This window comes from Pelodiscus sinensis, chromosome 1 (assembly GCF_049634645.1).
Source record: "Pelodiscus sinensis isolate JC-2024 chromosome 1, ASM4963464v1, whole genome shotgun sequence".
Lineage (NCBI taxonomy): Eukaryota > Metazoa > Chordata > Testudines > Trionychidae > Pelodiscus > Pelodiscus sinensis.
This window is the reverse complement of record NC_134711.1, coordinates 106,937,978-106,963,782: the sequence shown is the minus strand read 5'-3', so window position 1 is coordinate 106,963,782 and position 25,805 is coordinate 106,937,978. Positions and strand designations below refer to the sequence as shown.

The 25,805-nt window shown below is 44.5% G+C and overlaps 1 protein-coding gene across 2 annotated transcripts in view; it reads right to left on the bottom strand.

Moving 5' to 3' along the window:
• The window catches only part of OVCH1 (ovochymase 1), a 72,501-nt gene that overhangs the window by 21,022 nt on the left and 25,674 nt on the right, over nucleotides 1-25,805 (bottom strand). The window contains exons 11-23 of one of the 2 annotated variants that reach the window (XM_075940722.1): nucleotides 25,531-25,671; nucleotides 25,277-25,407; nucleotides 24,318-24,411; nucleotides 22,260-22,388; nucleotides 21,754-21,825; nucleotides 20,079-20,259; nucleotides 19,270-19,342; nucleotides 15,982-16,177; nucleotides 14,986-15,140; nucleotides 13,443-13,599; nucleotides 11,369-11,473; nucleotides 6,399-6,620; nucleotides 1,813-1,938 (exon numbers count right to left, since the gene is read on the bottom strand). In XM_075940722.1, the coding sequence (XP_075796837.1) occupies nucleotides 1,813-1,938; nucleotides 6,399-6,620; nucleotides 11,369-11,473; nucleotides 13,443-13,599; nucleotides 14,986-15,140; nucleotides 15,982-16,177; nucleotides 19,270-19,342; nucleotides 20,079-20,259; nucleotides 21,754-21,825; nucleotides 22,260-22,388; nucleotides 24,318-24,411; nucleotides 25,277-25,407; nucleotides 25,531-25,671 (1,782 nt within the window). Of the gene's footprint in view, nucleotides 1-1,812; nucleotides 1,939-6,398; nucleotides 6,621-11,368; nucleotides 11,474-13,442; nucleotides 13,600-14,985; nucleotides 15,144-15,981; nucleotides 16,178-19,269; nucleotides 19,343-20,078; nucleotides 20,260-21,753; nucleotides 21,826-22,259; nucleotides 22,389-24,317; nucleotides 24,412-25,276; nucleotides 25,408-25,530; nucleotides 25,672-25,805 lie in introns of both variants that reach the window. The other variant, XM_075940721.1, reaches the window with a different exon arrangement.

Genomic DNA, 25,805 nt, shown 5'->3' with positions numbered 1-25,805 from the left:
TGGAGACCCAGGTCCAGAAGCAAATGGAAATCACCACAGACCTGGTACCAAAAACCCAGGTCCAAAAGTAGACAAGGATCAGCACAGGCTTGGTACCGGCAATCCAGGCCCAGAAGCAGACGAGCCTGAGAGACCAAGGCTAAGGTACCAGCTAAGAACCTGCCAGTGATAGGTGAAGCAAACTACGAAGTCCTGAAGAACAGCCAGCATAAGGCTGGACAAACAATTCATGTTAAGCTTATGCTTAATCTTATTTTTAATATTTAGTAGTTATAACCTATATGGTTCAAATGTGTTTATGCTTTTAATAAACCAAGTTTCCCAAAAATTTAATTCTACAGGTTGCTGAATATGTGCTCACAGTCCGGTATATTCAGAAGGAGGCATCCCAATAATTCCAGTCCCACTAAACAACACTCAAATAAACAGCACACTGTTTAGTAAACTAAGCCAAATAATACTTGGCAGGATAAAGGGTTTACTAACCCAGGGTATATCCGCCTAGCCTTGACCCCAATTGGAAAGTACTGCTAGACATGTAACGGTTCAGGAGCCAGGGTGAGAAAAAGCCAAACCAAATGGCCCTAGACTATGTCCTAGCTAGTAAGAGCGGGGTTTGTGCCTTAGTAAAAAAAAAAATGCTGTAGGTATATTTCTAACACCAGAAAAAAAGTAAAGGAAGATGCCTCAAAAATTAAAAGAACTGTGAAACGCCTAAGGCAGGGGGAAGACTGGACCCTCTAGGATTGGTTGAGAGGCTAGTTTAGACATGTAAAAACTTGGATTTTGCAAAAAGTAGTTTTAGTATTGGCTATTTTCTTTTGTGCTTATTGCTGTTTCTTGTTAATCAAATGCTGTATTTCTTGTATTCTAAAAAACACAAAATAGACCCTTACCAAAAAAAATGTGAAACTCATAATGTTAAAATAGGATAAGCAAAGAAAGAAACAAAAAATGTACATAAATACTTTAATGGAAAATGGAGGTATAAAATGGTTTCAAGGTTAGCCTTTAAAAGGCTAAAAGGGGGGAGTTGTGGAAGCTGTAGAAACCATTTTCATATTTAGCTAGAAGCCATCTTGTATATCAAAAACCATTTCAGCTTTTCTCTCAAGCACGTAGACCAAAGTAAACTTTCTGTCACCCCGTGAGAAGAGGCCTACAGGATGGGCTATTGGTATGTGTTAATTGGGCTGGTTGGGACAGGAGATGTACTCCCTCGCACCTGTCCGCCATCTTGTTAATAAGGCTTTGTTTTTCCAAATTTAATTGAGGATTTCTGTAATTGGATGCCCTAACATCAGACTGTTTGGTTAAGGGTATAAAGATACTAGGATTAATTGTATTAGCAGCTTTACTGGGTCTGGCTCTGCTGTGACCACGTTTGGCTCATGCTGTGCTTTATTAATTAATAAAGCTGCTTGTTAGCTGCCTAAACACAGAGGAGCGTGTTTTTGCTTCGACAAAACAAAACAGTTGAGTTACCAATTAGATAGCAAAAGTGATTATTTTTTGTTATTCCAGACATTTCTGCTTATTTAACTAGTCTGTAAAAAGAAGCAAACTCGTCCATTTTAGTGTCATTGAAGCTTTCTTCTTTTAGTGTTTTGCTAATGTTTCATATTGGACTCTGTAAAATAAGCTCTCAATTTTGGTGCTCAATAAGAGCTTAGCTGGTTTCTCTAGAAGAGAGTCCTCTGTTCTAGATCTGCCCCACTGCCTTCTGGTGTAGTTTGAATTTGGGGTTGGATAGGTCAGCTCATTCTCTACCAGCCATTTCTCTCTAGCAGGGGGCGTGGTACCCTACCATACCTTGGATTCTGAAGACCATGTACTCCATGCCAAAGGCAGCAAGGGTAACAGAATGGAACACCACTTTCACCACAGGGCCAGGACTCAGAAAGGTCATAGGAGTCAGCAGGACACCACACAGTTCAGCTAGGAGAGAAACCAACCCAAACAAAGGAGAAATATTAGAGACAGTCCTGGATAAAAATCCTGTAAGTGCAACTTTCAATTGCAGGATACAAAATTCAGACTCAGTTCTTTCTGGGGAAGTTGAAGATTAGGGGGGGGAAGAAGTACAAAACCCTAATACATGCAGTACTGGGAAAACTATACAAGCCATAAGTCATTTATCTGTATTTTTCAACGTCTGTCTTTAAGAAAAAAATATTTAGCTTGTAAGAATGTATTAAAAAATCATTCTGCATAAAAGGTTTACACTTAAAAAAATTGATTAAAGTTATCATGGGGAAAACTATGGAGGAATTTAGAGAGGTCTGACGAATGACAACTGACATTGAAATTCCAAGAGTTAAGCTCTATTCATAAATAAAAACAATGGTCATCACATCAGAACAAAGTAAAGGTCTTTAAATCAAACTTAGTTCTCAAGCATTATTTCTCTTACTTTGCCTATCTGTAAAGTTCCATGACCAATGGAAATACTTTGCAGGTTTGTGTACACAGTACAAAAAAAAAAAAAAAAAAAATTACCAGCAACCTAATCCTTCCAAGCTTACCTATAATTTATAGATCAGAACTCCATTAATATGCCATAACTTAAGGACAAAGTAGAAAACAGAACTGTGGTCACGCTATATCCTGCAGATAATTGAAATCAGATGGACTGTTAGTTTGCCATCTAGGGGGCCGGATTAACATGTGGGGCTCTGCTGGGGGATACCCTTTGTGTGGGCCTCTGAATCTGAAAGTTTCCAATACCCTGTTGCACTCTGTCTTGTTTGAATCTTCTCATTCCCATTTATTTTATTTCCCCTCTCTCCAGTTTTTCTGCATAAATGCAGATGGCGCTAGAGGATTGTCTCAGCTCTGCCTGCTCAATGCAAACTGCTGGAAAGAGGTCTGAAAATAGCTTTTCCTTTAGGCATATCAGAAGTGGAGTATAGTTAGAGAATCTGAATGGTAAATTCAAGCTGCCAAGGGGCTGACAGGTCTCAAGGACAACAAGGTCTCCCCATCTCAGGTTAGTTTCCCTGCATTCCTTGCTCTGTTATGGTTAACTACATCAACTGCTCCTATTATTTTCTCCCTGTGGCTTTTAAGCCCCTCTTTTTCCTCAGAAAGGTAAGTTGTCTGTCAATATGCAGGGAGGCACTTTTTAAAAACAAATGAGAAAAGCCTTATTTCTCCCCAAACCAACACCAAATTCCCAGACCCTCTCCTGAAACACTTTACAATTAGCACTCCACTTCTACTCATAGCACATATGGAATGAGAAGGCAAACACAAATGAAACTCCTTTTAGGTGGAGCAAGAATTCAATCAGCCTAGGGAGCACACCGGTAGCTAGTTATATGCCTCTTCCTGACCCCCTCACAGCACTTTTAAATAGAAGAAAAAAAAGTTTCCCACCTACCCATTTCCTCACTGTGATTCCAAGGTTATTTTTGTGACTTTCCCTTTTCCTCTGCACATAGCAGCTCCCGTTCTATTTTAGGATGGGGAGCACAGAGTGTGCACCTGAACTATACCAGTGGGTAGGTAAGGCTCTGTGGCCTCCAAGTAAAGCTACAATCAGGATGGCCATTTCTAGGGTTTAAAGCTATGAATCTGTAAGTTAGACTTGCATAAAACCAGTAAGACAATGTTGAAGCTGACACCTTTGCTTTCTTTAAGTTTCTTCTCTTCAGTCCTATTCCATACTCCCTGTAGATTTTAAAATGTAGGCACAATCTCTCATTTAAGGAGACTTATTTCTTAGCTGGTGGGTCTAGAAGATTGAAAAAGACAATTGAGTGATGAGGCAATGTGTACATCACCACCCCGCCCCCCCCCTTCTCCTCCTGCTGTGGGAGAGCCCAAATGGCCCCTTGCACTGCTGACTCCCCCCACGGTGGCCCGGCTGAGGGGCACTGCACTCAGCTGAGTGCCACAGAGGGAGGGGAAGGGGAGGGGAGCAGTGATGGACACAGCCCCACCCCCAGCTGTGTACATCACTGCCCTGATCCCTTCCTCTCCTTCTGTGGTGGCTCAGCTGAGAGTTGCATGCTCAGCTGGGCCGCCACAGGAAAGGAGAGGCGGGTAGGGTTGCCAGGCGTCCAGCATTGTACTAGACAGTCTGGTATTTTCACACTGTCCGGTTAAAAAAAAAAAAATCAGAAAATACTGGACATGTGCAGTGTCCGGTATTTTCTGATTTTTCCAGCTGTGCAATGGATGGAAGCCTGGTGGGGGGAGTGGCTGGGCGTCCCGGCTGGGAGGCGGGCCCGTGATTGCCGCTGGGAGCCAGTCAGTTGAGTTGGGTGGGGGGGGGTGGGGGAGGTGGAGAGGGGGAGGAAGCCTCCTCCTCAGTCGTGTGTCACCGGGACCCTGCGCAGGACAAAGCGGCAAGTGCCTAGGTCTGTCCCGCTCCCCGCCAGCTAATTTGCTCACCCCCCCCACACACCCTTCCTGGCTGGCCGGCCCTCCCCCACTTCCCGTCCTGATCTTCCCCAGCAAGCCCCCCTGCACTCCCCTCCCCCCCCCCCCAGCTCTGCTTCCCACCAGCCCGATCCTCTTCCTGATCTCCCCGGTCAGCGCCACTGCACCTCTCCCCACCCCCACCTTCCTCCTGGCCCCTGATCCCCCTTAGCTGTGCTTCCCCGCCCTCCCCTTACTGCCAGCCCCGCCCCCTCCTGGCCAGTGGTTGCCCCCTCCCCGATATCCCACAGCCAGCCCTGTTCCGCCCAACACCCCCCCCCCCCCCCACGACCAGCCCTGCTTCCCATTGCCCCATCTGCCCTGGACAGTCCTGTTGGTGCCCCCCCCTCCCGGCCAGCACTTCTCCCTTCCTGGCCGGTCCCCCCTCCCCTCATTGAAGCAGGCCGCCATGGGGGAGAAAGGGGCAGGGTGCTGACGTACACGGCCCGCCCCCCCCCCCTTTCCCTCCAGCCGTGGTGCCCGGCTGAGCTCCCCGGGAGCACGGACCCCAAACGGCTGCTTGCCACTGCTTGCACAGTGCTCAGCCAAGCAGCCACAGAGGGAGGGGAAGGGGGGTGGGGCGCTGACATACACGGCCAGGAGGCATGGCTATGTATGTCAGCGTTACAGACTCAGACACTGGGCTACTACTATTAAGTTATTTTTAAACAACTTTTTGGGCATCTAAACTCAAAGAGATTTCAGGGCCTTTTTTGTATAATTAATAGAATGTTATGAGCTGGGTACAAACCTTGTTAGGGTATAAAACCCTACTGATATTGGCAGGCATGAACTCATCCTTCTATTTAAGGTAACTAAGATAAGGTTTGAGTGCCCACCTAGGAATTCTTGTCAGAGTATGGTTTGGAGTATGTGGGGGGCAGGGAGGGAGAACACGGGGGAAGAGATCATACGAACTAAGGCCAGATAAGAGCAGAGACAAACAGAAGTGAAGGACCAGCTGGAAGCACAGTGGCAGTAAAACCTGGGGAGGTCTCTGGGATAGGGTGAAGGCTTTAAAATTAACCCTCCCCCCCCCACAAAAACACCTTTCCTGCTATTTGGATTCCCTCTGCATTCAGAGGCGCAGGACTTCTTCCATGCTTTATAAAGCCCCCCAAAAGGTAGCTTCATATCAAAAATACAAGAGGACATTAATTTCTACTCCCAACTGGAACAGCCTACTTGACCTCTAATTTGAGTAGTTTGGGCCAAATGGGGTATCACTATGTTATATACATTAGACCAGCAGTTCCCAAACTTTTTGGCATCACACCCCCTTCTTGAAAAACCCTCATACCCCCCCCCCCCCCCAGCAAAACTTGAGCAAACTTGCACAGCAAATCTTGATGGGGGGCTGGGTTGCCTCACAACTCCCCCCCCCCGGAATTTCTGCACACCCCCCATGCATTAGACCGCATCTGTATCATAGTTGCACCAATGTGGGGAGTGCACTCCCATCAGCTTAACTCCTGACTTCACGTGCCACACCACAGAGTAAACCACACAAGGTAAACCAAAGTTTTTGTAGTGCAGATATACTCTTACTCGTTGCTCTAGCATGCACTGTAACAAGTCATCTCGTTGCCATGACCTAATTATATAACCCTATCATCAGGGATACATTTCTTACAAAAGTGAACTAAAATATTTTTACTTCAGACTGTACAGCACCTAAAAAACCCAACCATAGATTTAGCCCTGAAGTTATCCAAAATACTACACTAGGGTTTCCATATACTCTCCCTTGCCATATAAACTACTACTTTAAGGACCCAACTCTCTGCTGTTTTGAATTGATGCCCGATGTCCAAACACACTCAGCAGAGAATCTGGCCTTAAAATTCAGCTTAAGGTAAATTCAGCCTGCATTATGGCATGGTCACACTATGGATACTGGCCAGTTTTAGAAAAGATACCACATTCAGAGGAGAAACTAAGAGCACTGAAAAAGCTGCAGTTAGATTATTTACCTACTACTTTTCTTCCTCTTTGGCTCTTTTCATATATCCCCAGGAGTGCCATTTGGCAATTCTGCGAGGCTGGTATTGACGCATACTTCACTGTGAGCTTTGCCATGCCTCTGGGGGACATTCGGAGCACCCAAGAGCAATTCAGGCTTCCCACATAGCCTGGCGAGCAAGGGGATGAGAAGAAACCTCTTGGTTCTGTTAACTCCACTACCGATGGACATTCTGCATAGAGAAATATATGCTGGTTATTGAAGAATTGAGGAAGGAACTGTAGAACAGCACAAGCTCTATTAGTTACGTCTTAGCTCAGATATCCAAAGAGGATAGCATGACCAAATGGGAAACCGCTTGCTTGTTAGGTGTCAAGTATCAGAGAGGTAGCCATGTTCGCCGCTTTTGCAGATTCAGACTAAGAGTCCTGTGGCACCTTATAGACTAACCGAAGTGTTGGAGCATAAGCTTTAGTGGGCAAAGACCCACTTCGTCTGCATGCATCTGACGAAGTGGGTCTTTGCCCACTAAAGCTTATGCTCCAACACTTCGGTTAGTCTATAAGGTGCCACAGGACTCTTCGCTGCTTGCTTATTAGTACTGCATATTACTTCTTCAGTCTTCCTGTCATCACTGAGACCCAGAGCACTAAGTGTCTCTTGTAAGACAAAGGATGAAAGTTTGCCCTCAGTTACAAATGTGCAATCCTCAAAGCCAATGGAAATGCACATGAGTAATCAAGAGCAAAAACTTGCTTCTCCCCAATAAAGCTATTGTATACTTCTCATTAGTTTGTATGTAGGCATTCCCCAGGTCTCTAATGCCTGAAATGATAGATGTGAAGCACTGAAAACTCATCCTCTGTACTAAAGTGCTCAGTGATACAAAGCAAGCAGAAAGCCCCAGCAGTCCAGGACTGGAAGTGAGATAGGCAACATCTCCAAAGTGATTGTGCGCCCAGACTGTCAGGCCTCTAAAATGGGAGATTAAAATAAAGAGGCAAATCTGGCTTAACAGCCAATCATCTAGGACAGCCCCAGATTGAAGTGGCTAATCTTGATTTTTCTCACCATTGTATACCCATCTCAAGCATTCATATGTTAAATTGATCTGCACAATTTTCCAGTGTGATGATTCGTTCTTTATCTGGACACTGGTCTCTTACTAACCTGTCCAGCCTTAAAGCAACAGCTCCAGCAAGTTAATGAATTTTTTGAAGAAATCAAAGAACCCTCTCTCTGCTTAGAAAGCACAAAGATAAGGGAACAAGAAAAAGTTGTGTTGGCTTGTGCTCCATGCACACAGATAGGAAATACTGACTTTGATTCCCAAGTGGAAAGAGACAAATCAATAGGGAAATATTTTGAAGCATCTGCGTGAGTGTTATAAAACAGGAGCGAAAATTAAAGTGTAGTGAGAACGGTTTCTCTTTAATCCTGTATATAATACAGCTTTTTGCATCTCACAGCAGTATCTATAACCTCTTCAGAAAAGCTTTAGTATTTGGTTAGTCATTCTCTCGAATGAGGTTTGTGAAATCCCTGCTAAAATTAGCAATGACATCACCACCCCTCGTCCGAGACATTATTCATCAGCATTCCCTTCTCATAATGGGAAAAAGCCAGCAGTTCAGATTTTAGCAGCTGGGTGGTTAGGCCAAGAATGCAAAGGAATATGTAGCCTCGCTCTCATTTTAACTGCCTATATAGAGAATAATCAAATGCTGAGGTTTATATGCTGGTAACTGATGCTGTCTGCATGGAAGAGGTATCACAACTGTGTGGGCATTCCCACCCCATAGTAGCCCAATGTCTGAGAGTCTGTAATGCTGAAATGCTGGCTGTTCCCTCTCAACGGTCCATGCTGCATGAGGAGTGCAGGGCCCAAACAGCCACTTGTGTCCCCGCGGTGGCATGGCTGAGCGGTGCAGAAGTCAGCCGAGCGCCATGGTGGGAGGCGAAGGGGGGCAAGGCAGTGACGTGCAGCGTGACAGCGGATCCAGGCCCCGCCCATGAACATCACCGCCCCACCCCCCTTCACCTCCTGCTGTGGTGCTTGGCTGACTTCTGTGCTGCTCAGGCAGGCCGCCGCGTGGGAACAAGCGGCGCAAGCGACCATTTGGGCTCCGCGGTCCCCATGCAGCCTGAGGAGTGCGGAGCCCAAACAGCCATTTGGGCTTCGCAGTCCCCCGAGTGAGAGGCAGGAGGTGGAGGAGAGCTGAAAGAGGGCGGGGGAGGGGGGACAGAAGGTAGGAGGAGAGAGAGAGATGGAGCAAGAGACCGGAGGCTCAGGAGAGAAGATCGATGTGGAGGAGAGAACTAAAATCCCATCTTAAGATGGGCTAATTGGCTAGTTACCTAGGAACAGCCACAATGGGTCAAATCAAAGATCCATTTAGCCCAGTATCCTGTCTGACAACAGTGGACAATGCCAGGTGCCCCAGAGAGAATGAACATAAACAGGCAATCAAGTGACCTGTCACCTGTTCCCAGTTTGACAGATAAGCTACGGACACCATCCCTGCCCATCCTGGCTAACAGTCATCCTCCAAGAACTTATCTAGTTCTTTGTTGAGCTCTATATAACAGGGTTAAAAAAGAGCTAGATAAATTGATAGAGGACAGGTCCATCAATGTCTATTAGTCAGGATGGGCAGGTATGGTGTCCCTAGTGTCCGTGTCAGAAGCTGGGATTGGGTGATGGGATAGATCACTTGAGGATTACCAGTTCTGTTCATTCCCTCTGGGGCACCTGTCACTGGCCATGGTCAGAAGACAAAATACTGAGTTAGATGGACCTCGGGTTTGATCCAATATGGCCGTTCTTGTATTCTTGGCCTTCGTAACATCCTCTTGCAAGGAGTCCCACAGGTTGACTGTGTGATGCATGAAGAAATAAATCTGTTTGTTTAAAATCTGCTACTTGTTAGTTCCCTTGAGTAACCCCCTAGTTCTCTGAGTAAATACTTATTTACTTTTTCCACACCTGTCATGATTTTAGAGTGCTCATATATACTTCCTTTCATTCCCCACACTGTCCTGGTGGAACTATTCTTCAGTCTCAATGGCCATCCAAATCCTGGACTACTGCTGAAGTTATCTGCCTGGGTACCAATTACCATGGCTTAGAAGCACATACCAGAGAAAACAGGGAAGCAGTAACAGTGCAAGCAAGCTGAGCCACTGGTAGTAACTCTTGAAGTGGCTGGATGTTTAAAGCAGTGAGCAATAGCACTTGGCAAGGCCCCAAAGCTAATCTTTTTTTTTTTTTTAAACAGTTCTTTTGTTTACCCTCTATGCTTTCACCATTCTCTTCCTTCAATGTTGTCTGCTTCATCTGTGAAAGAGCAGCTGTCAGTGTGTATTCAGCATACGGCAGATGAGGGAGGTTGAATCAAAGGCCAAATTGTTTATCACCATCCTATTTGCATTGAGGTAGCCTCTACAGCCCCAATCAAAATGGGGACTCGGTTCTACAAGGCGTTGCTGTGCTTATGTACGAGAATCAGTCTCTGCCCTGCACAGCTTACAGTCTGAATAGACAAGACTGGCAGAGCAGCAGACAGGAAATAGTAACCCTTTCTACCTTTAGTCCCCAGGGGTAAGTAAATTGCCCAAGATTGACAGTACATCTGGGGCAGAAGCAGAATTGAATCGAGTGCCTGAACCCCAAAAGGATCCTAATTCTATGGAGGACCTTGGGTCTGCTCTTATCCACCCCATTCCCTTTGAAAACAAAGCTAAGCATTCCCTATGGTCCCCTCCACCGAGTATAGAGTGCTGAGAGGTGGCACTTTAAAATTATGCGTTACCATTGGATCCTCTCTTTCAAAAGACAGCTGTCCAAGGTGCAACCAATAGAATGGTTTACTTTCAAAACATTCCTTGGAACCATGAAAAAAAATGGAACTGTGTTTGGAGCCAAAAGTCTTTTCACTACAATGGGCCTTTCTGAAATCCTTGCAGATTCAGGAGCATCAAGTATTAGACCTAGTGTTGTCATTCCCTCCACTACTGTAGGTGGTCTTAAAAGCAAGTTCCATTAAGGAAAGCAGGCATTAATCTTAACCTCTATAACCTACATTAGGAGCTTGTCATTGTAGTAAAGACTGGCCTGATCCATATAAAAGTTTGAGAGTCTGCTACTTCCTTCAAGTAGGGGACTTGGTCCATCAACTCAGGTGTCAGCAGTCCATGCCTTCGCTCCGAGGGACCCAGGTTCTGCTCTTGGACCAAGCAGGGTTGGTTACTTTCTAGTTTATCAGTTTGTTAAATGGGCATTCTAACATTTACCCAAATTTGCAAGGATGAGGGTTAATTAGTATTTTAACTCAAGTGAGTCATGATGCTGTAACAAAACCTGCTAATTAGGGGCCAAGTTCTTACTGAAGTAGATACTGGAGAACTAGTTTATAGTTAACAATCAAAATTATATTGCATCCTTTGACCAATTGTTCACGCAATATTTAAAAAAGATAGAAACTGTTTTCCAATGGGCAGTTATGCTAATACTAGGGGGCTGGGAAGGAGCATGAGAACATGGTGGCTATCAAGTGGCCAAAAATTGCAAAGTGCGGTAATGTTAGGGACACTAACAGCAAGAAAGGTTTCATCTTTTAAAAATAAAAAAACAGAAGAGTCAGAGGAAAAAAATCTTATGGTTGATGGAATGCAAAAGAAAGTCATTTTGTTTGTAAACCCAGTTTAGACTCAACTATCGATTCTCACCTCATCTGCACTCATGTGAGGGTTACAAAAGTTTATTTGTATCTAACTATTGTCTCAGCAGGCAATTCCAAGAAATGCATTATTACAACAAAGCTTTTGGCCTATCCACACTTGAGCAACATTTGCAGAGCTTGGCACCCTGTACAATACAACCAAGCTGAATCTTAGCCACCTTCCACAGGTTACAAGAGTATGCAAGGCAGACAGACAAGCTGCAGTATGAAGTGAGTATAGCTGCAGAAGCATTTTTACCTTGTCTGTATGAAGTGCCCATTAGTTCTGTTGGCTGTTTCATTGGCATCTGCATTAAGGTTTCATGTCCATTACTACTTATCTGAAGTGCAGTTGGTTCAATCTCTGTAGAAACAGGTACAACAAAGTTTATGTAGCCCTGGACACATTTTATTAATCTGTAGAAACACAACTTTGTGGGGAAACCAGACAGTACTCATACACAGGATCAAGACATTCCATAGCCTTGAGTATGAAGTGATAATGAAACACGAAGCCTTGCAAATGAAGCCATCTATCCAGAGGCAGAAGGGAACTTCAACCACAGGAACTGATTTACAGATGAATCTCAGTGCACTTCTCTTCCCGAGACTAATTATTTTAGGGTAAAAAGGCACAGAAAGCTAATGGCCAACACACATTCATAGTAGACCTTCCAATGTGAAAGATTTCTAGCCACCTTTCAATTCATCTGGGGGAGCTGATTGGAGACAGCTCTCATCATGAACCACAGCCATGTGGAATTTTGTTTTACAGTGGTCACTACTCTTACCAATGCTCACGCTGAGTCTGACTATGCTGATATTTGTTTTTCCTCTTCATTTGAGTTAACAGCAAATCTAAAAAATCATGCTTATTCAATGAAAGTGTACTGGATGACTAGGCTAAGCAGGCCATCAAGTGGATCATTTGTAACCCATTATGCTGGAAATCAGGATAAGGAACTGAGCTGCATTTTACACTAGTACATTTCTATTTACATCATCTATAAAAGCATTATGCTGAGTCGCACATAGCTGCAATATTAAGGTAAAAATCTACTCTGCTTAGCAAGAGAAATTATCATTGTAAGAAGGGCCATATTGGGTCAGACCAAAGGTCCATCTAGCCCAATATCCTGTCTGCTGATAGTGGCCAATGCCAGATGTCCCAAAGAGAGTGAACAGAATGGGGTATATTCAAGTAATCCCTCTTCTTTCACCCATTCCCAGCCTCTGACAGAGGCTAGGGACACCATTCCTACCCATCCTGGCCAATAGCCATTGATGGACCTAACCTCCATGAATCTATTTAGCTCTTTCTTGAACCCTGTGGAAGTTCTGATCATCACAACCTCCTCTGGCAAGGAATTCCATAGGCAGACCATGTGCTGTGTGAAGAAAAACGTCCTTTGTTTTAAACCTGCTACCTATTAATTTCATTAGGTGACTCCTAGTTGTTATGCTATAGGAACAAGTAAATCACTTTTCCTTATTCACTTTTTCCTCCCCGGTCATGACTCTATAGTCTTCTGTCATAGCCTCCCTTAGTCTCCTCTTTTCTAAGCTGAAGACTCCCAATCTTTTTAGCTGCTCTTCATACGGGACCTGTTCCACACCCCTAATCATGTTTGTTTCCCTTTTCTGAACCTTATCCAATGCCAATACCTCTTTGGGATAAGGTGAGCACATCTGTATGCAGTATTCAAGAGATGGGTGTACCATGGTTTTACACAGAGGCAATAAGATGTTCTCTGTCCTATTCTCTATCCCTTTTTTGTTTTGCATCCTCCTGTTCTAGCCTGACAAGATGGATAATTAGAAATATCTGTTGAGATGGGTAGTTGCTACATCAGCAGTGAAATTGCTCTTGGAAAGAGAATAAGCTGTTTGCCCTACTTCAGTTAGGAAGACATCCCAATTCCACAGCAGTTTGTGAAGATATCAAATAGTAGACCAGAGTTTGGTGTACAGTATATCAGTGCACTGTACTTCACATCATTATCCCAGAAGTTCTGCCTTTCCAAAATTGGGCTGACTAATTTTTTTAATCCAAAAGCAAGCTTTTTAAACCACCCACTTCATGTGATTTAGAAACAAAGAGAAAAAAAAAAGTTACACCACACAATTTTTTAAACCATTTTTTCCCCAATTTTCAGGAGGGAGAGGGGTGTGTTGGGGAGAAAATATTGGAACCTAAATATATGCATTTCCCTCCCACATTTCCTGTGAGAAATAATGGTATTTTTCTATATTCTGTCCACAGAATAGTTGGATTACTTCCAGAAAATAAATCTTTAAGGACATACGCTGCTTAGAAGAAAAAAGATCTTTACCTCTTATAGTGGATTTGATCCAATCCAGGAAGACCCTCACCCTTGTATAAACTCCTGGTTTCTTTGGTCTGGCACAGCCAACACCCCAGCTGATGATGCCATAAAGAATAAATGGTTCTTTTTCATTATGACAAACCAAGGGGCCACCAGAATCACCCTGAAAGCACAATGAGGGACTTTAGAATATTAGTAGAAACTTCTTGCACTCACGTTCTTCCTATACTCTAAGCTTCTGTTGCTAAGAGTGTAGGAGGAGCAGTCACGGACCATAGCTAAGGGGAAACGTTTGAATAGGAGATCTGAGTGTGCCCAGTTCATCCTCCTGTTTTCTTTATCATGGACTGGGATGGCTAACTCAATACATTAGATTAGAAAGGCAGCGTTATCTAAAGACTTAACATAGGATTGGGAAACAGGAGGTACTCAATTCAGTCATATTTTATATACAGACCCCATAAACTCATAACATTAGAACTGGAAGGGATCTCGAGAGGGATCAAGTCCATTCCCCTGTCTTCATGGCAGGACCCAGTACCATCTAGACCATCTCTGATAGATGAAAGCCAAAATACACCATGTATAATCTAGACGAGATTCCATAAATGGTCACTCTGAAACTGAACGTGCCTGTAGAATCAGTGTGAAGTGATGAAACCAGCAACAATGGTTGTAGGTCTTTTTCTTTAAAGAGCCACCATGTTCAATCACCACTGAGTTTTGCAGTCCATTACTGTCCATTTTGTTAAGTTCTCAGCCATTTACAAATTAGAGCTAGCACTGCACAGGTGTAAGACACATATCTACGCCTGAGGGGACTGGTAGGCCATTGGTTGTTATTTATATCACAATCACCACCCTTCCTCCACAGCTGGATTTGCATGCTTCAGTTTCCTTGGTTGCATGAGGGAGAATGCACGGATACCTATTACTTACTCCACTGCCATATTCCTGGCAACAGAATAGGCTGTCAGCTACTAGTTTCTCAAGTGTTTATAAAATAAAAAAAGTGAGTAGAAGTGAAATGTTTTACAGGCATGAATATATTATTATAGATGGAAGCACACAGTAGGTGTGAGACTATCATAAGGAACCTATCGACCTGTTGGACTACTGAACAATTGTTAAATTACCCTCATTAATATAAAAAGTGTAACCCAATGTTCTAATGTGATTCTGCCACCTATTCCCTGAAGCATCATTCAAGAAATGTAAATGGAAGAACAGCCCCTCACCCAGACTTACTCAGGCCCAATCACAGTTACAATCAAAAACCCAAATAGACCAAATGGTCCTTTTTGCCACTATGCTTCTTCAGCTCCATGTTTTGAATTCAGTTCTAGTTTGGACTAATTGTGTTTTGTTCCTTTGATCGTCTAAGCACCACCCATTCGTGCCAGTTCGAGCGTGGCTGCCTCATTGGCAGGATTTGGTCTACTAACTACCAAACTTTTCCCAACACATCCTGCCAGGTTAAAATACGCAGGGGGGAAAAAAAATCACCGAGACTCACCTCCAATTAAATTTTCTTTTAGTAGAGACTTACCTGGCAGGAATCCTGACCTCCAGAGGAAGCAAAACCAGCACAAAGCATCCGAGCTGTGATCCCTCCAGGGTGATGAAAATAATAATTTCTCTCACAGACTTCACTCTCCAGGATGGGTACTTGTGTCTGTTGCAGTCGATTAGCAAGGCTCCCATCTGCTGGAGAGAGAAATTGGTAGAGGAACTTTAGCACATTGTAAATTATGTGCAGGGTTAAAAAAAAGCCTGCTGGGGATGCAAACCACCAGAAAGAGAAGTCAGCTGAAAACATGTTCCCCCATGTCTGCTTACTAACAGCAACAATTCTGATCCAACCAGGCTGCTGAGTACAGAAACTGGACTTTCCTCTAAGTCATCTGAACCCTCTGATGAGAGCACGGTGTCAGGAATGCAGTTAGGAGGATGCAGGCTGGTGCCCTGTACCCCATATGCCAGATTATGGAGGGTCTCCCTTTGCCAACAGTATATACAGCCATTTCAGAACAGAAATAGATACTCGATTTGGCTTTGCCCAGCAACTGGGCTCAAATGCAGCAATAGCTGAGATTTTAGCAAATGTTCCCCAAGCCTAGCTCAAGTTTCTCTCTACGTGAATACACCTCTTGTTTATGAGCCTCTCTTTTGTGCCCTGATCATTTTAACCTTTTGATGGTTTGTCAGGCTTTCCACTCCCTACAAGTCAGACAGTAAGACCCCGAATATAAAAGCAAAAAGCAACTGCTAGGTCTGCCGTCCTGGACACTCTTCTAATCACAGCTGGACAGATGCAAAGTCAGCTAGCCCCCAAGTAACACTTAAGAAATGTCTATTTGCACAGTGATTGGTAGAAAGCTCCTAAACACTAAAGTTACATGTGTGTGGGAAGAGCAGTGGATCCTGCTATCCACATCTCAACCCCACAATGCTCAGCACACCCTACAATATTACTAAGATATATAGGAGGGAGAGACTCTTCAGACATCTTGTTATCCCATTTAGAGAGGAACATAATGCATACCTTCTTGTGTAGTCCCCCAGCCAGTCATGGTGCACAGTCCAGAGGGAGATAAGGGTTCCGTGCTGTTGGGCAAACATACTGGCCTCACAACGGAGTTATACTCCAGAGGGATGTCCAGTTGGATCAGGGCAATATCAGAGTCATAGCTCACTCTATCAAAGTCAGGGTGCACCACAACCGTTTTTACCTGTCTCACCTGTACCAAAATATTAATAAAGGAAAATGAGATGAAAGAGGTTGGCCCAAGGAAGATACAGCTGAACCCGTTCCCTTTTAAGCTCCATTATCAGAGTACATTTTGGAATAAGGACAGACTAGCGTCAGGATAGAGTAAAAAACCGGAAGTTTTGGGATTCTGGAAGTCATTATGTATATTTTCCAGTACTTTGGATAGGCCCCAAATAGAAGAGATTGTCTTAAAATCCCTTGAGGATGGGAATGAGGATTCTATTTCATTGTGCAAATACAAGCATAAATGCTGGAACGATGGGTGCTGCTGCTGTGCCCTCTGGGTTGAAAGATGTTCCATCATATACAGGGTTCCCCCCCCCCCCTTCCCCAGCTATCCCTTGATGTGAGGATGTCTGTCATAGGGGTGAGTTTAAGTGGCTGAAGAGCTCTGCAGATTTTCCCCCACAGAAGGGACAGGTGTTCTCTTGGAGAAGAGAGTTGTTGGCTGGAGTGTTGTGCCCTTTCTTTCCGCCTTTGTTGCTCCCCTCTCACGATCGCTTTTGTTCTCCTCAAAGAGAGCATGGCTTGGTGTACGGTATAGTGCCATGGTGTTCTGTACAATGCAGAGTCCTCCAAGTTTGCTGGGTCGACGCCTCCCTTTTTAAAGGTGTACCTTCAGTATGTCTTTGAAACATACTTCTTCTGCCCTCCACAAGCCTTTCTTCCCAGACCTGAAGGAAGAGCACTTGCTTCAGGAGGGGAGTGGCCATCCCAGCAGATTTGGTGCTTCATGACCTGAGTGCTGATGTTGGCTGCAGAGAAAAGCCTGAAGTGAGTGCATTGGTCTTCCCAGCTGATCCTGAGAATCTTCCTGAGGTAGTGCTCCTGGGACCACCCCAGCTACTTGAGAGGTGTCTATGGGTGTGAGGCCTGGGTAACTTATAGAGATGGGTGGGGATGACAACAACCACATTGTAAACCAAGATCTTGGATTTGGTGCCTGTTTGTAGATCCCTAAGACTGAGGGCTCATTTGAGTGGCCTTCTAAAAGATGTGTTGGCACACAGGAGTGAGAGACCCCAAGACCTAGGCTAGTATAGACATCTGCAAAAAGATTTAGGATGTTTTGCAAATCAGCCTGGGTGTGCACACAAGAAGGACAGTCATCTACATACTGAAGGTCAGCAATGCCAATTCTTAGTATCTTACATTTTGTTTGGCGACATTGACAATTGAAGAGTATTTTATAGAATGCCAACTCAATCCTGATCCATCAGGAAAGCAGCTGTGAATGTGAATCGGAATTAAGGCATAGTAAATGGAGAAGAGCGTTGGAGCAATGACACAGCCCTGCTTGATACCAATGCAAATGGATGGTTTGGTCTCTGAGCAGTTGCACAAAATGTTAACAGTCATTCCGTCATGGAGTAGTCTCATGATGGAAATGAATTTCTGCGAACAGCCAAGCTTACACAGCACCTTCTATAGGACATCATAATTGATGTCGTAGAAGTCAAAGGCCTTGATTGGGTGGATGAATGCCATGAACAGTTCCTGATGTTGATCTCTGAATTTCTCCTGAACTTGTTGTGCCATGAAGATCATGTTAGTTGCTCCTTGAGATGGCCTAAAGCCACACTGATCTGCAAAGGAGTTCTCAGCAAGGGGAAGAAAGCAGTTTAGTAGGATCTGAGCAAGTAAAACCTCTGTAGTTCCTGCACAAAGATTTGCCCCGTTTCAGGACTATTCTAACAATGTTGGTATTCTTGAAGTCAGGTGGAATTTCTTCACTGGTTGAAGAAATTCAGTTGAGGAACTGGCTATGTTTTTTGCTGGAGCATTGTACCAGCAGCTTTAAATAGCTCAGCTGGGATGCCATCTGAGGCTGGTGCCCTGTGATTTATTTATTGGTCTAGGAAGGTGATAGGAACTCCAGTATGCCCAGAAAAATGGGGGAAATCATCAAGGTGTTGCATTGCTGAGTGTTGTGGAATAAACTCTATGGTGTCTTCAGAGAGCATGGAGTCACCATTTAGTAGGTTCTCAAAGTGCTCTTTCTACCATTATTCAATGGTTGCATTGTCCTTGAGAAGAGTAGAGCCATCCTAGGAACCTAAGGGGTTTGGACCTTTGAAGATTGGTTCAAGTATAGCTTTTGTTGCTTGAAGGAAGCTTCTCATATCACCCTGGTCTACAAAATCCTGAATCTGAGGCACTCTTGCCACCACTTGTTTTTGATGCTACCCAGCCTTCTTTAGACTTTGGCTTTAAGCAGGTGATAGGCCTCATGTTTTTGTTAGGGGAACCATTTTGCCAGTTACAAAATGCATTTATTTTCTGTTGAAGTAAGACTAGAATTTCCTCGTTTTCACCACACTATCTTGGTGCCGATGAGTGGAATAGCTTAGAGTTTCAGCACACACATTATGAATGGTATTTTTAAGTTGATCCCAGTGCTCTTGAATGTCAATGTTGTTGTCATCAGGAAGGTTACAGAGTTTCTCACACAGATGTTGCTGGAACATCTTGCAGCTGGTTTGGCCTTGCAATGCTCTGATATCACACCTCTTTTGCTTAGCCTTTGGATGTTTGTGGTGTGGTAGAATGAGCTGTAGGTATAGGACTGATCTTACTTATTGATGGACTGTCCAATAGCAAGAGGTAACTCTTATATCTCATGTTATACGGGGCTTACAGTTTGGTTTGATGGCTCTCAGCACCTCCACTATACAAGTTGTTCCAGCATGCCTGCATCTAAGACAATACACTTTTTCAGAAAAATCAAGAACTACTCCCCCTTGACTCAGTTTAGCGCATAAAAAGGCACTGGTCAACAAGTGATTCTGTGCAGATATGTATTGCCCAATGCTAAGACAACAAGACCTGCATTTTGCCACGTAGTGTTTAAGAGAGATACTAACACAGAACAGTATACAAGGTCTCACTGTGGGCTAGGCTTGGTGTGCAAGGCCACAGTCTATTTTATTTCAAATACTCTTCTTCCCTTCCATCACCCAAGGCACCCATCTTTTTGTTAGCCCTGGCTTTCATCTAGAGCACACACAGGTCTAACGTGAAGCAGCAAGGCAGAGGCATCGCTACAGTCTTAGTCTCTACCTGTTCTGTTGATTCCTTCAAGGTTCTATCATGGTCTCCCACAAGGACAGTCCAGTGCAGAGGTCGACTTTTTCTGTAAAATGGAAACAACCGTATTGGACCTGTGCATAGACAGTGTTCTTTATGAGCATCCTTTGCTTAGTTTTCAGGGGCAGTTTAACTAGTCACTGAGCTTTCTCCCCCGCAGACTGATGGATCCGAGCTTTGCCATGACAAGTGGAAGTTGATAAAATACGTAAGGTTGGATTTCATGTGACCCCCTCACCACTGCCCTCTCCCCAAGCCGACATTTTCCAGAGAGAAAGACTAAAATACGGCTTGGAAACAAGCAACAGAGAGTTGTATATATGGGAACATGGATACAGTAAAACTCCGATAGTCTGGCATTCAACTGTTCGGCACTCCCAATATTCCAGCATCAAAATTCCAAGCGTTCCTGACTAGCTGATTAAAAGCCTGCTGCTCAGCACACATGCTGGTTGTAACCAGACAGAGTATAAGGTGTGTGGGGGAGTGGGGGAAGAGTGGGATCGTGTTACAGTACGGAGAAGAGCGTTTTGCTTCAGCAAAGGGGATTGAAGGGAGAGGAGGATCAAGTTACAGCACGGAGGAGAGAGATGGGAAGAGGAAAGGGGCGGGGGGGAGAAGAGGGAGGGAGATTGTGTCCTGGCCAGCAAATCTGATAATCCGGCACTACCTAGGTCCAAAAGGTGCCAGATTATCGGAAGTCTACGGTACTTTCCTGCATTGTTTTTCTATCCTAGAGGAGACTACTTACACAGAAGCATATCCCAGACAGATTTACTCACGACTGTATGCAGTGGGCTGCTGTGAGTACCCATGTTGGACTGATGACGACGCCACCACACTGGTGGTCACCTAGAAATTGCAAGCCTGCCTGCCAAGGCCAGCAATGGGGACATGCTTCTTCTCCTCCGACAACACGTCTGGATAGCCACTGGGGACTCAATGGGGGAAAGCCACAGACATCTGCAAAACAACAGCTGGGAAGTGAATGAATGGCAGGCTGGCATCAGAGACTCTCCTTCCTTTTGCATCTATCACATGAGTTTCATTTTCAACTGAAGTTATAAAGCAGAGACCGCCAAAGAGATGCAGTACAGCAGGCTCCCTTCACTGAGGTAATAGCTGGGTGTGGTAACTTATTGAGCAGAATAAATGCAAGTGGTTGAGAACTGGACTCTTAGAGAGATTCCATATTACACTAGCATCTTCCCCCCAGCCTATAAATACACATCTCAATTTCAAGGTTCCCTCCACCAATCCAGGTTAGAAAGGATTAAACTAGATGGGGGAGGGCAATATTTTTTGCTAGGGGGCCACTCCAAGAATGTGGTCAAAGGCTGCAGTCTTCCATATTAATGGAGGAGCTGCAGGAGAGGATGTGGGGTCTGGGAGGTAGCTTGGATGAAGGAGGTAGTTGTGATCTGAGTTAGGGGACTAGGGTGCAGGGGACTGAGGTGCAGAAGTTTGAGTTGTGACCTGAGGAAGGGGATTGGGGTGCAGGATATGGGAAGGGATATGGGGGCAGAGGGGTTGAGCTGTGGAGGGTGCCAGATACTTTCACAAAAAAAAAAAAAAAAAAAAAAAAAAAACACCATGGCAGGAAGAAAAAAAATTGGTTGAGAAAAAGAAAGGGACCAATGCCATTGAGCGGGGGGGGGGGGGGGGGGGGGGGGAGGGGGGGGGAAGTCACTGTGCCTTTAAATCCCCACACTCCTCCCACCCCCACCAGACAGCAGGGGGGAAGAATGTCCCATGTGGCCTTCCATCTGAGGAAAACAGACATTTTACATTTTTCTGTTTTTTTAACTGGGCAAATACCGGACACCTGGCAGCCCTACTGGCTGGGAGACTTACCTGCTTCACTCCCTGCCTGCCCCACCCCCACACTGGCTGCAGGGGCCATGTGGTTTTTGAACATCTACCAGCCTGGAGGGCAGGGTGCTTTGCAAGCTACCTGTTGACGACAGGCAGCTCCCACTGGCCAGAAAGAAGCCAGTAGGCTTGTGCTGGGTGGTGGGAGCAGAGCATGAAGCCTCTCTTCCCTTCCCCAGGCTCACAGCTTTTCAGACAGAGCCCTGCAATGGCCACTTCTCTCAGCAGCACATGGGGGCAGGCAGGGAGTCTGCCTGAGGCTCCCTGCTGCATCTGCGGGCCAGATCTGGTGGTTTGGTGAGCTGGATCCAGCCTGCAGATGGTATTTTACCCAGGCCTGAACTAAATGGATAACATGGCACTGCATGAGCACAACCTCTGCAAGGTATGTGAGCATATCCTTTCCTCTCCCCCTCCATTTCTTTACTCTAAATATGCTTTTATCTCCTTACTATGTACACCTGACAAGCCCTGATCCACAAATCCTATATCCCATGTGCACCTGCAACACTGAAGTCCATTTCCAAAGGATCCTCTGGTTATAAGACCAGAGGAACTATTACAATGGGTTTACCAACAGCTTACCTATGGGGATATTCTTTGGAGTGGATGTTTGTAGAACAATTGGTTCTGTAACTACCGATTCAGCTTCTTCCACTGCAGACAGAATAAGTAGAACCCATTTTAGACTCAAAACATGGCCACATGTCTTCCTCCAACCCCTGAAACCTCAGTCCTAGAGCAGGATCTCCAACTAGGGAAGGCCAGAACTTTCAATGTCAGTAGCTGGCATATAAAAAGAGAAGCAACAGCAGATGTTCAGGGGAGGTACCTCATATTCCCATACTCACTACTGTAATAGGAGAGCAGTCTCCAGATGGAACACTTCCAAAAGTAATTTACAATGCCAAAGAATCCACAAGTTTCAGGTAACAAATGTCAAGGTTCCCAGTGTGGGAATTCTGATTCCTTTCCATTGTTAAGGAAATGAATTGCACCAGTGGAAACTGTTCCACCCTGACAAAGTGAAAGGGGACTATTTCAAAAAATCAGACCCAGCGTTCAGAACACAAAAAGGACTTTCTACCAACCTGAAGGAACAAAGGTGAACCTAGCCTTAAATCCTCTGAAGTTGTTCTCCCCGTCGCTTTCAAAATGTATCAACATGTCATTGTCAGGGCTCAGAATTGGGGTGGGGATTGAGAACCCACACAGCTTGGCTGTAACACAAAGAAAAGCCCCAAGCATTTAAAATTCAGAACATCACTTTAAACTCATTCTCAGCTTTGCTGAACTATGGCCACAGGAGACAAACTCGAAGAGGGACTTATACCTTTGTCTCAAAAAGTCATTATGTAGGAAAAAATTTCAAGTTCCTCTCCCCAGATTCCTCCCACCCCAACATTGGCCTAGTACAATAGAAAAGTACCCAAGGAGAAAGAAGTAGCAGCCTAAATTAAGCTATTATATACTAAGAAAACAACCTGCTAATTTTCCCACTATGGGAACTAAAAAAACCCAAGTTGGTGAGAGGCACTTATGCAACTAACAGCCTCTAACAAAAGCTGAATTTGCCGTCTATATGTGATGGGCACCCAATGTCTCAAACCTGCATGCACGCACACCAGCATTGTGAGGACCTTGAGCAAAACCAGCAGTGTCCCTTCTCTGTGCTTATTTAAGGCACCCAGCCTTCCTAGTTCCTGGCTGCTCTAGAAATACCAGTCTAGTGGAAAATTTCCAACAGAACATGTGGATTCTGAAGAGAATAACACTTTTTTTTGCATAGGAAATGTTGGATTTTCCTTAGGAAAACCCAATTGAAAGCTCTTTGAGATGCCAGGATCGCTTTCTGGGGGTTTAAAAACAAAAAAACAAGTCAGTGCCCATACAAATTTGAATCTGACTTAATCAAGATAAAGAACATGTTTTCAAGAATCCAAAATTTGTGGTAACTAACTTCTGTTTTCTGTTCCAATATTTATTTAAAAGCTTTATATAGATCACATTTCAAGGCATGTGATTTACAACTGCCCATCTGCTACTTGATGGCTAACAGAAGAGAAGTGGCTTGCCCAAATCCAAGTGGCAAAGCTAGGTTCATAATTGTGTGTCTCATTCCTCCCCAAGACACATACATGTCTGCGCAAAAGTTGTCCTGAAATTATGTAATAAGGGTTTCTCACTTTGAGTACAGAGTTTCTCACCCCTTCAACACAGGAACTGTATTTTAACTTGTAAAGTTAAAGGAAGGAAAGAAATTCCATGTCACCAAGGACTGAGATTTTGAAGTCTGGTTTAATTTCTACTTTGAACAAAGCCCCAAAATTCTCAAAGGGCTATTTGGAGCTGAAAACTTGAGTGAAATGTTGTTCACAGTATTGCTGTAGCCACACAGTTTCTCCACTATCCTGGGACCAAGACGGGTGAGATAAAAGATTCTATCCAGCCAGTTTCTATTGGCGAAAGCTGAACTTGAACTGTGCAATTTAAAAGCTTCTCTTTCATCAACAGAAACTGGTCCAATAATGTTATCTCCTCACATTTCACCCTAAAAGGCTAGATGGGTATCACTTTGTGTTAGAGATTTTAAGAATCATACCATAGAAAACAAAAATTCTAAACAAAGGTGGGTTTTTTCCCCAAAGTCCAGAAATATTGGTTAGATTTCATGAAGTGATTTGATTGACATACCTGCAGAGTCCAGGATAATATGGAAATTGACAGAACTCTTTCCAGCTTTAATGATTACTTTCTTTTAATGAGACAACAGCAACTGGAAATAAAGTGGAGAACCAGCACCACTGCAAGGTGCCAAGCTCTGTCTCCATCCCACAGAGCACTGGAGCCCCTACACTTCAGTGCTCTGCTGGATCAACAGCACAGTGCTCAGCACCTGGCAGGGTTAAGCCCAACATCATCAGCCAGCTCTCTGCAGTCCACCATTGGAATCCTCTGCTGTACTCAGATGCACAACAAGGCAGAGTTAAGGCTGCTGTAGAAAGAGTAATGCTGCATTTTCTGACTAAAGTGGTTTAATTCTACCACATGTGTCATTCACATAGCTTGTATTCTGTTGCCAGCAAACTATGTAAGTGTTCATTTCTGTAATGGATTCCAAGGGGGAAATTGAACTAAGTCATGGCTACCTAGCTGGTGCTCCTCTTCAGTGTCACTGTAAATGACAACTGCATCATAGATACAGCCCTCGCTTAATTCAACAGCAAAGTCTTCAAACTCCAGCTGGAAAGATAACCAGGGGGAGGGGGGGGGGAGAAAAAAAAGGCAGTCAATAACTTCTTACCACCACCTTTGTAGGCAAAATGTTAACTCTGAGTCTTAGATATTTCCAAGCTTAGCTGTCACTCCAGAAAGCCTTAACCCTATTCCTAGGGTAACCCTGAATAAAGTGAAATGATGCAGGGACTTGAAGTCTATCACCAAGTTTATTATGAGCACCTCTTGTAGTGGGGCTGATTCGTTATGCAATGGAATTAAGTTTGTCTGTTTCTGGCCAGTGTTTCTTTCCATGATCAGAGAGGCAGGGGGAGGGAGGGAGAGAGGAGAAGTATGCAGAGGTGTGGTTAGTTTAACAGGTAACCTCACTTCAGTTGAAGCAATTGCAATGACAGCTGGAGGAAAGGCAGGCACCAAGCCACAATTAGCAAAGTATCACTTTGGCACCCACAGTAGGCACAGTCATCACATACGTGGATTCTAGCTACTGCTTGCTTAGCACAGTACTGTTCCCGCATGTTTAACACTCTTGGAAGAAGGGGAAGACAGGGCATATAGGGCAGGTTGTCAGGTTCTCCCTCAACTCTGCTGAAACCTTGCATTGGCTTTCCCAAGATGCAGTTCTATTAATTGGAAGGGCTAGTACCAACCAGCTTCAAGCATCTACAGCAACAGCAGCAGCTCAGAAGGCTAGTTCATACAGAGCTACACCCCAACCCCCCATCTAAATTGGCTAAAACTGAGCTTCTTGCAAGTCATATGTGAAAAACCTTACAGGCTTGTGCATTGGAGATAATTTCTAGCAGGATTTTAAATTGCTTCGCTCCACAGACAAGGGCAGAGGTTTAAAAGCAGCATCTTCCTTCATTACCTTTATGACGTTCTCTGCAGGCGCTTCAATGAACCAATGGCACTGCATGTTACTGGGATACACGCCAGGGTAATTAGCAGTATCAATCTTTCCCTCTTCCATCAGTACTGCAACACTCCCACAGCCAGAACCTAGAGCATTGGGTTAAGTTTAAAAAGCAAAAAGCCACCACCACATGCACTGGGGATTGCTTTCCTGGCTTAAAGGGGATCAGCTGCCAGAGACATGTGGCCAGACTGTATGTCTGAAGTCACCTGCTTCTGATTCCTTAGGTATAGCTGTGAAGGTGAATTCAAAGCCACTGCCAGTGCTGCTTCCATCAGTAACGAGATTAACAATTGCTTGATTGGAGTCTATCAGCAGAGGGGCTGGTAACACATCCCCACAGATTTTACCTGCAGTGAAAAGTTTAGACTCGTTAGGATGGTGGCACACACTTTTCAGATTCACTACACTCCAATATTGTATACAGAGTCATGCCTTCCAGGGCAGACTCTGAAAAGACTATTCCAGCATCAATTGCCTACAA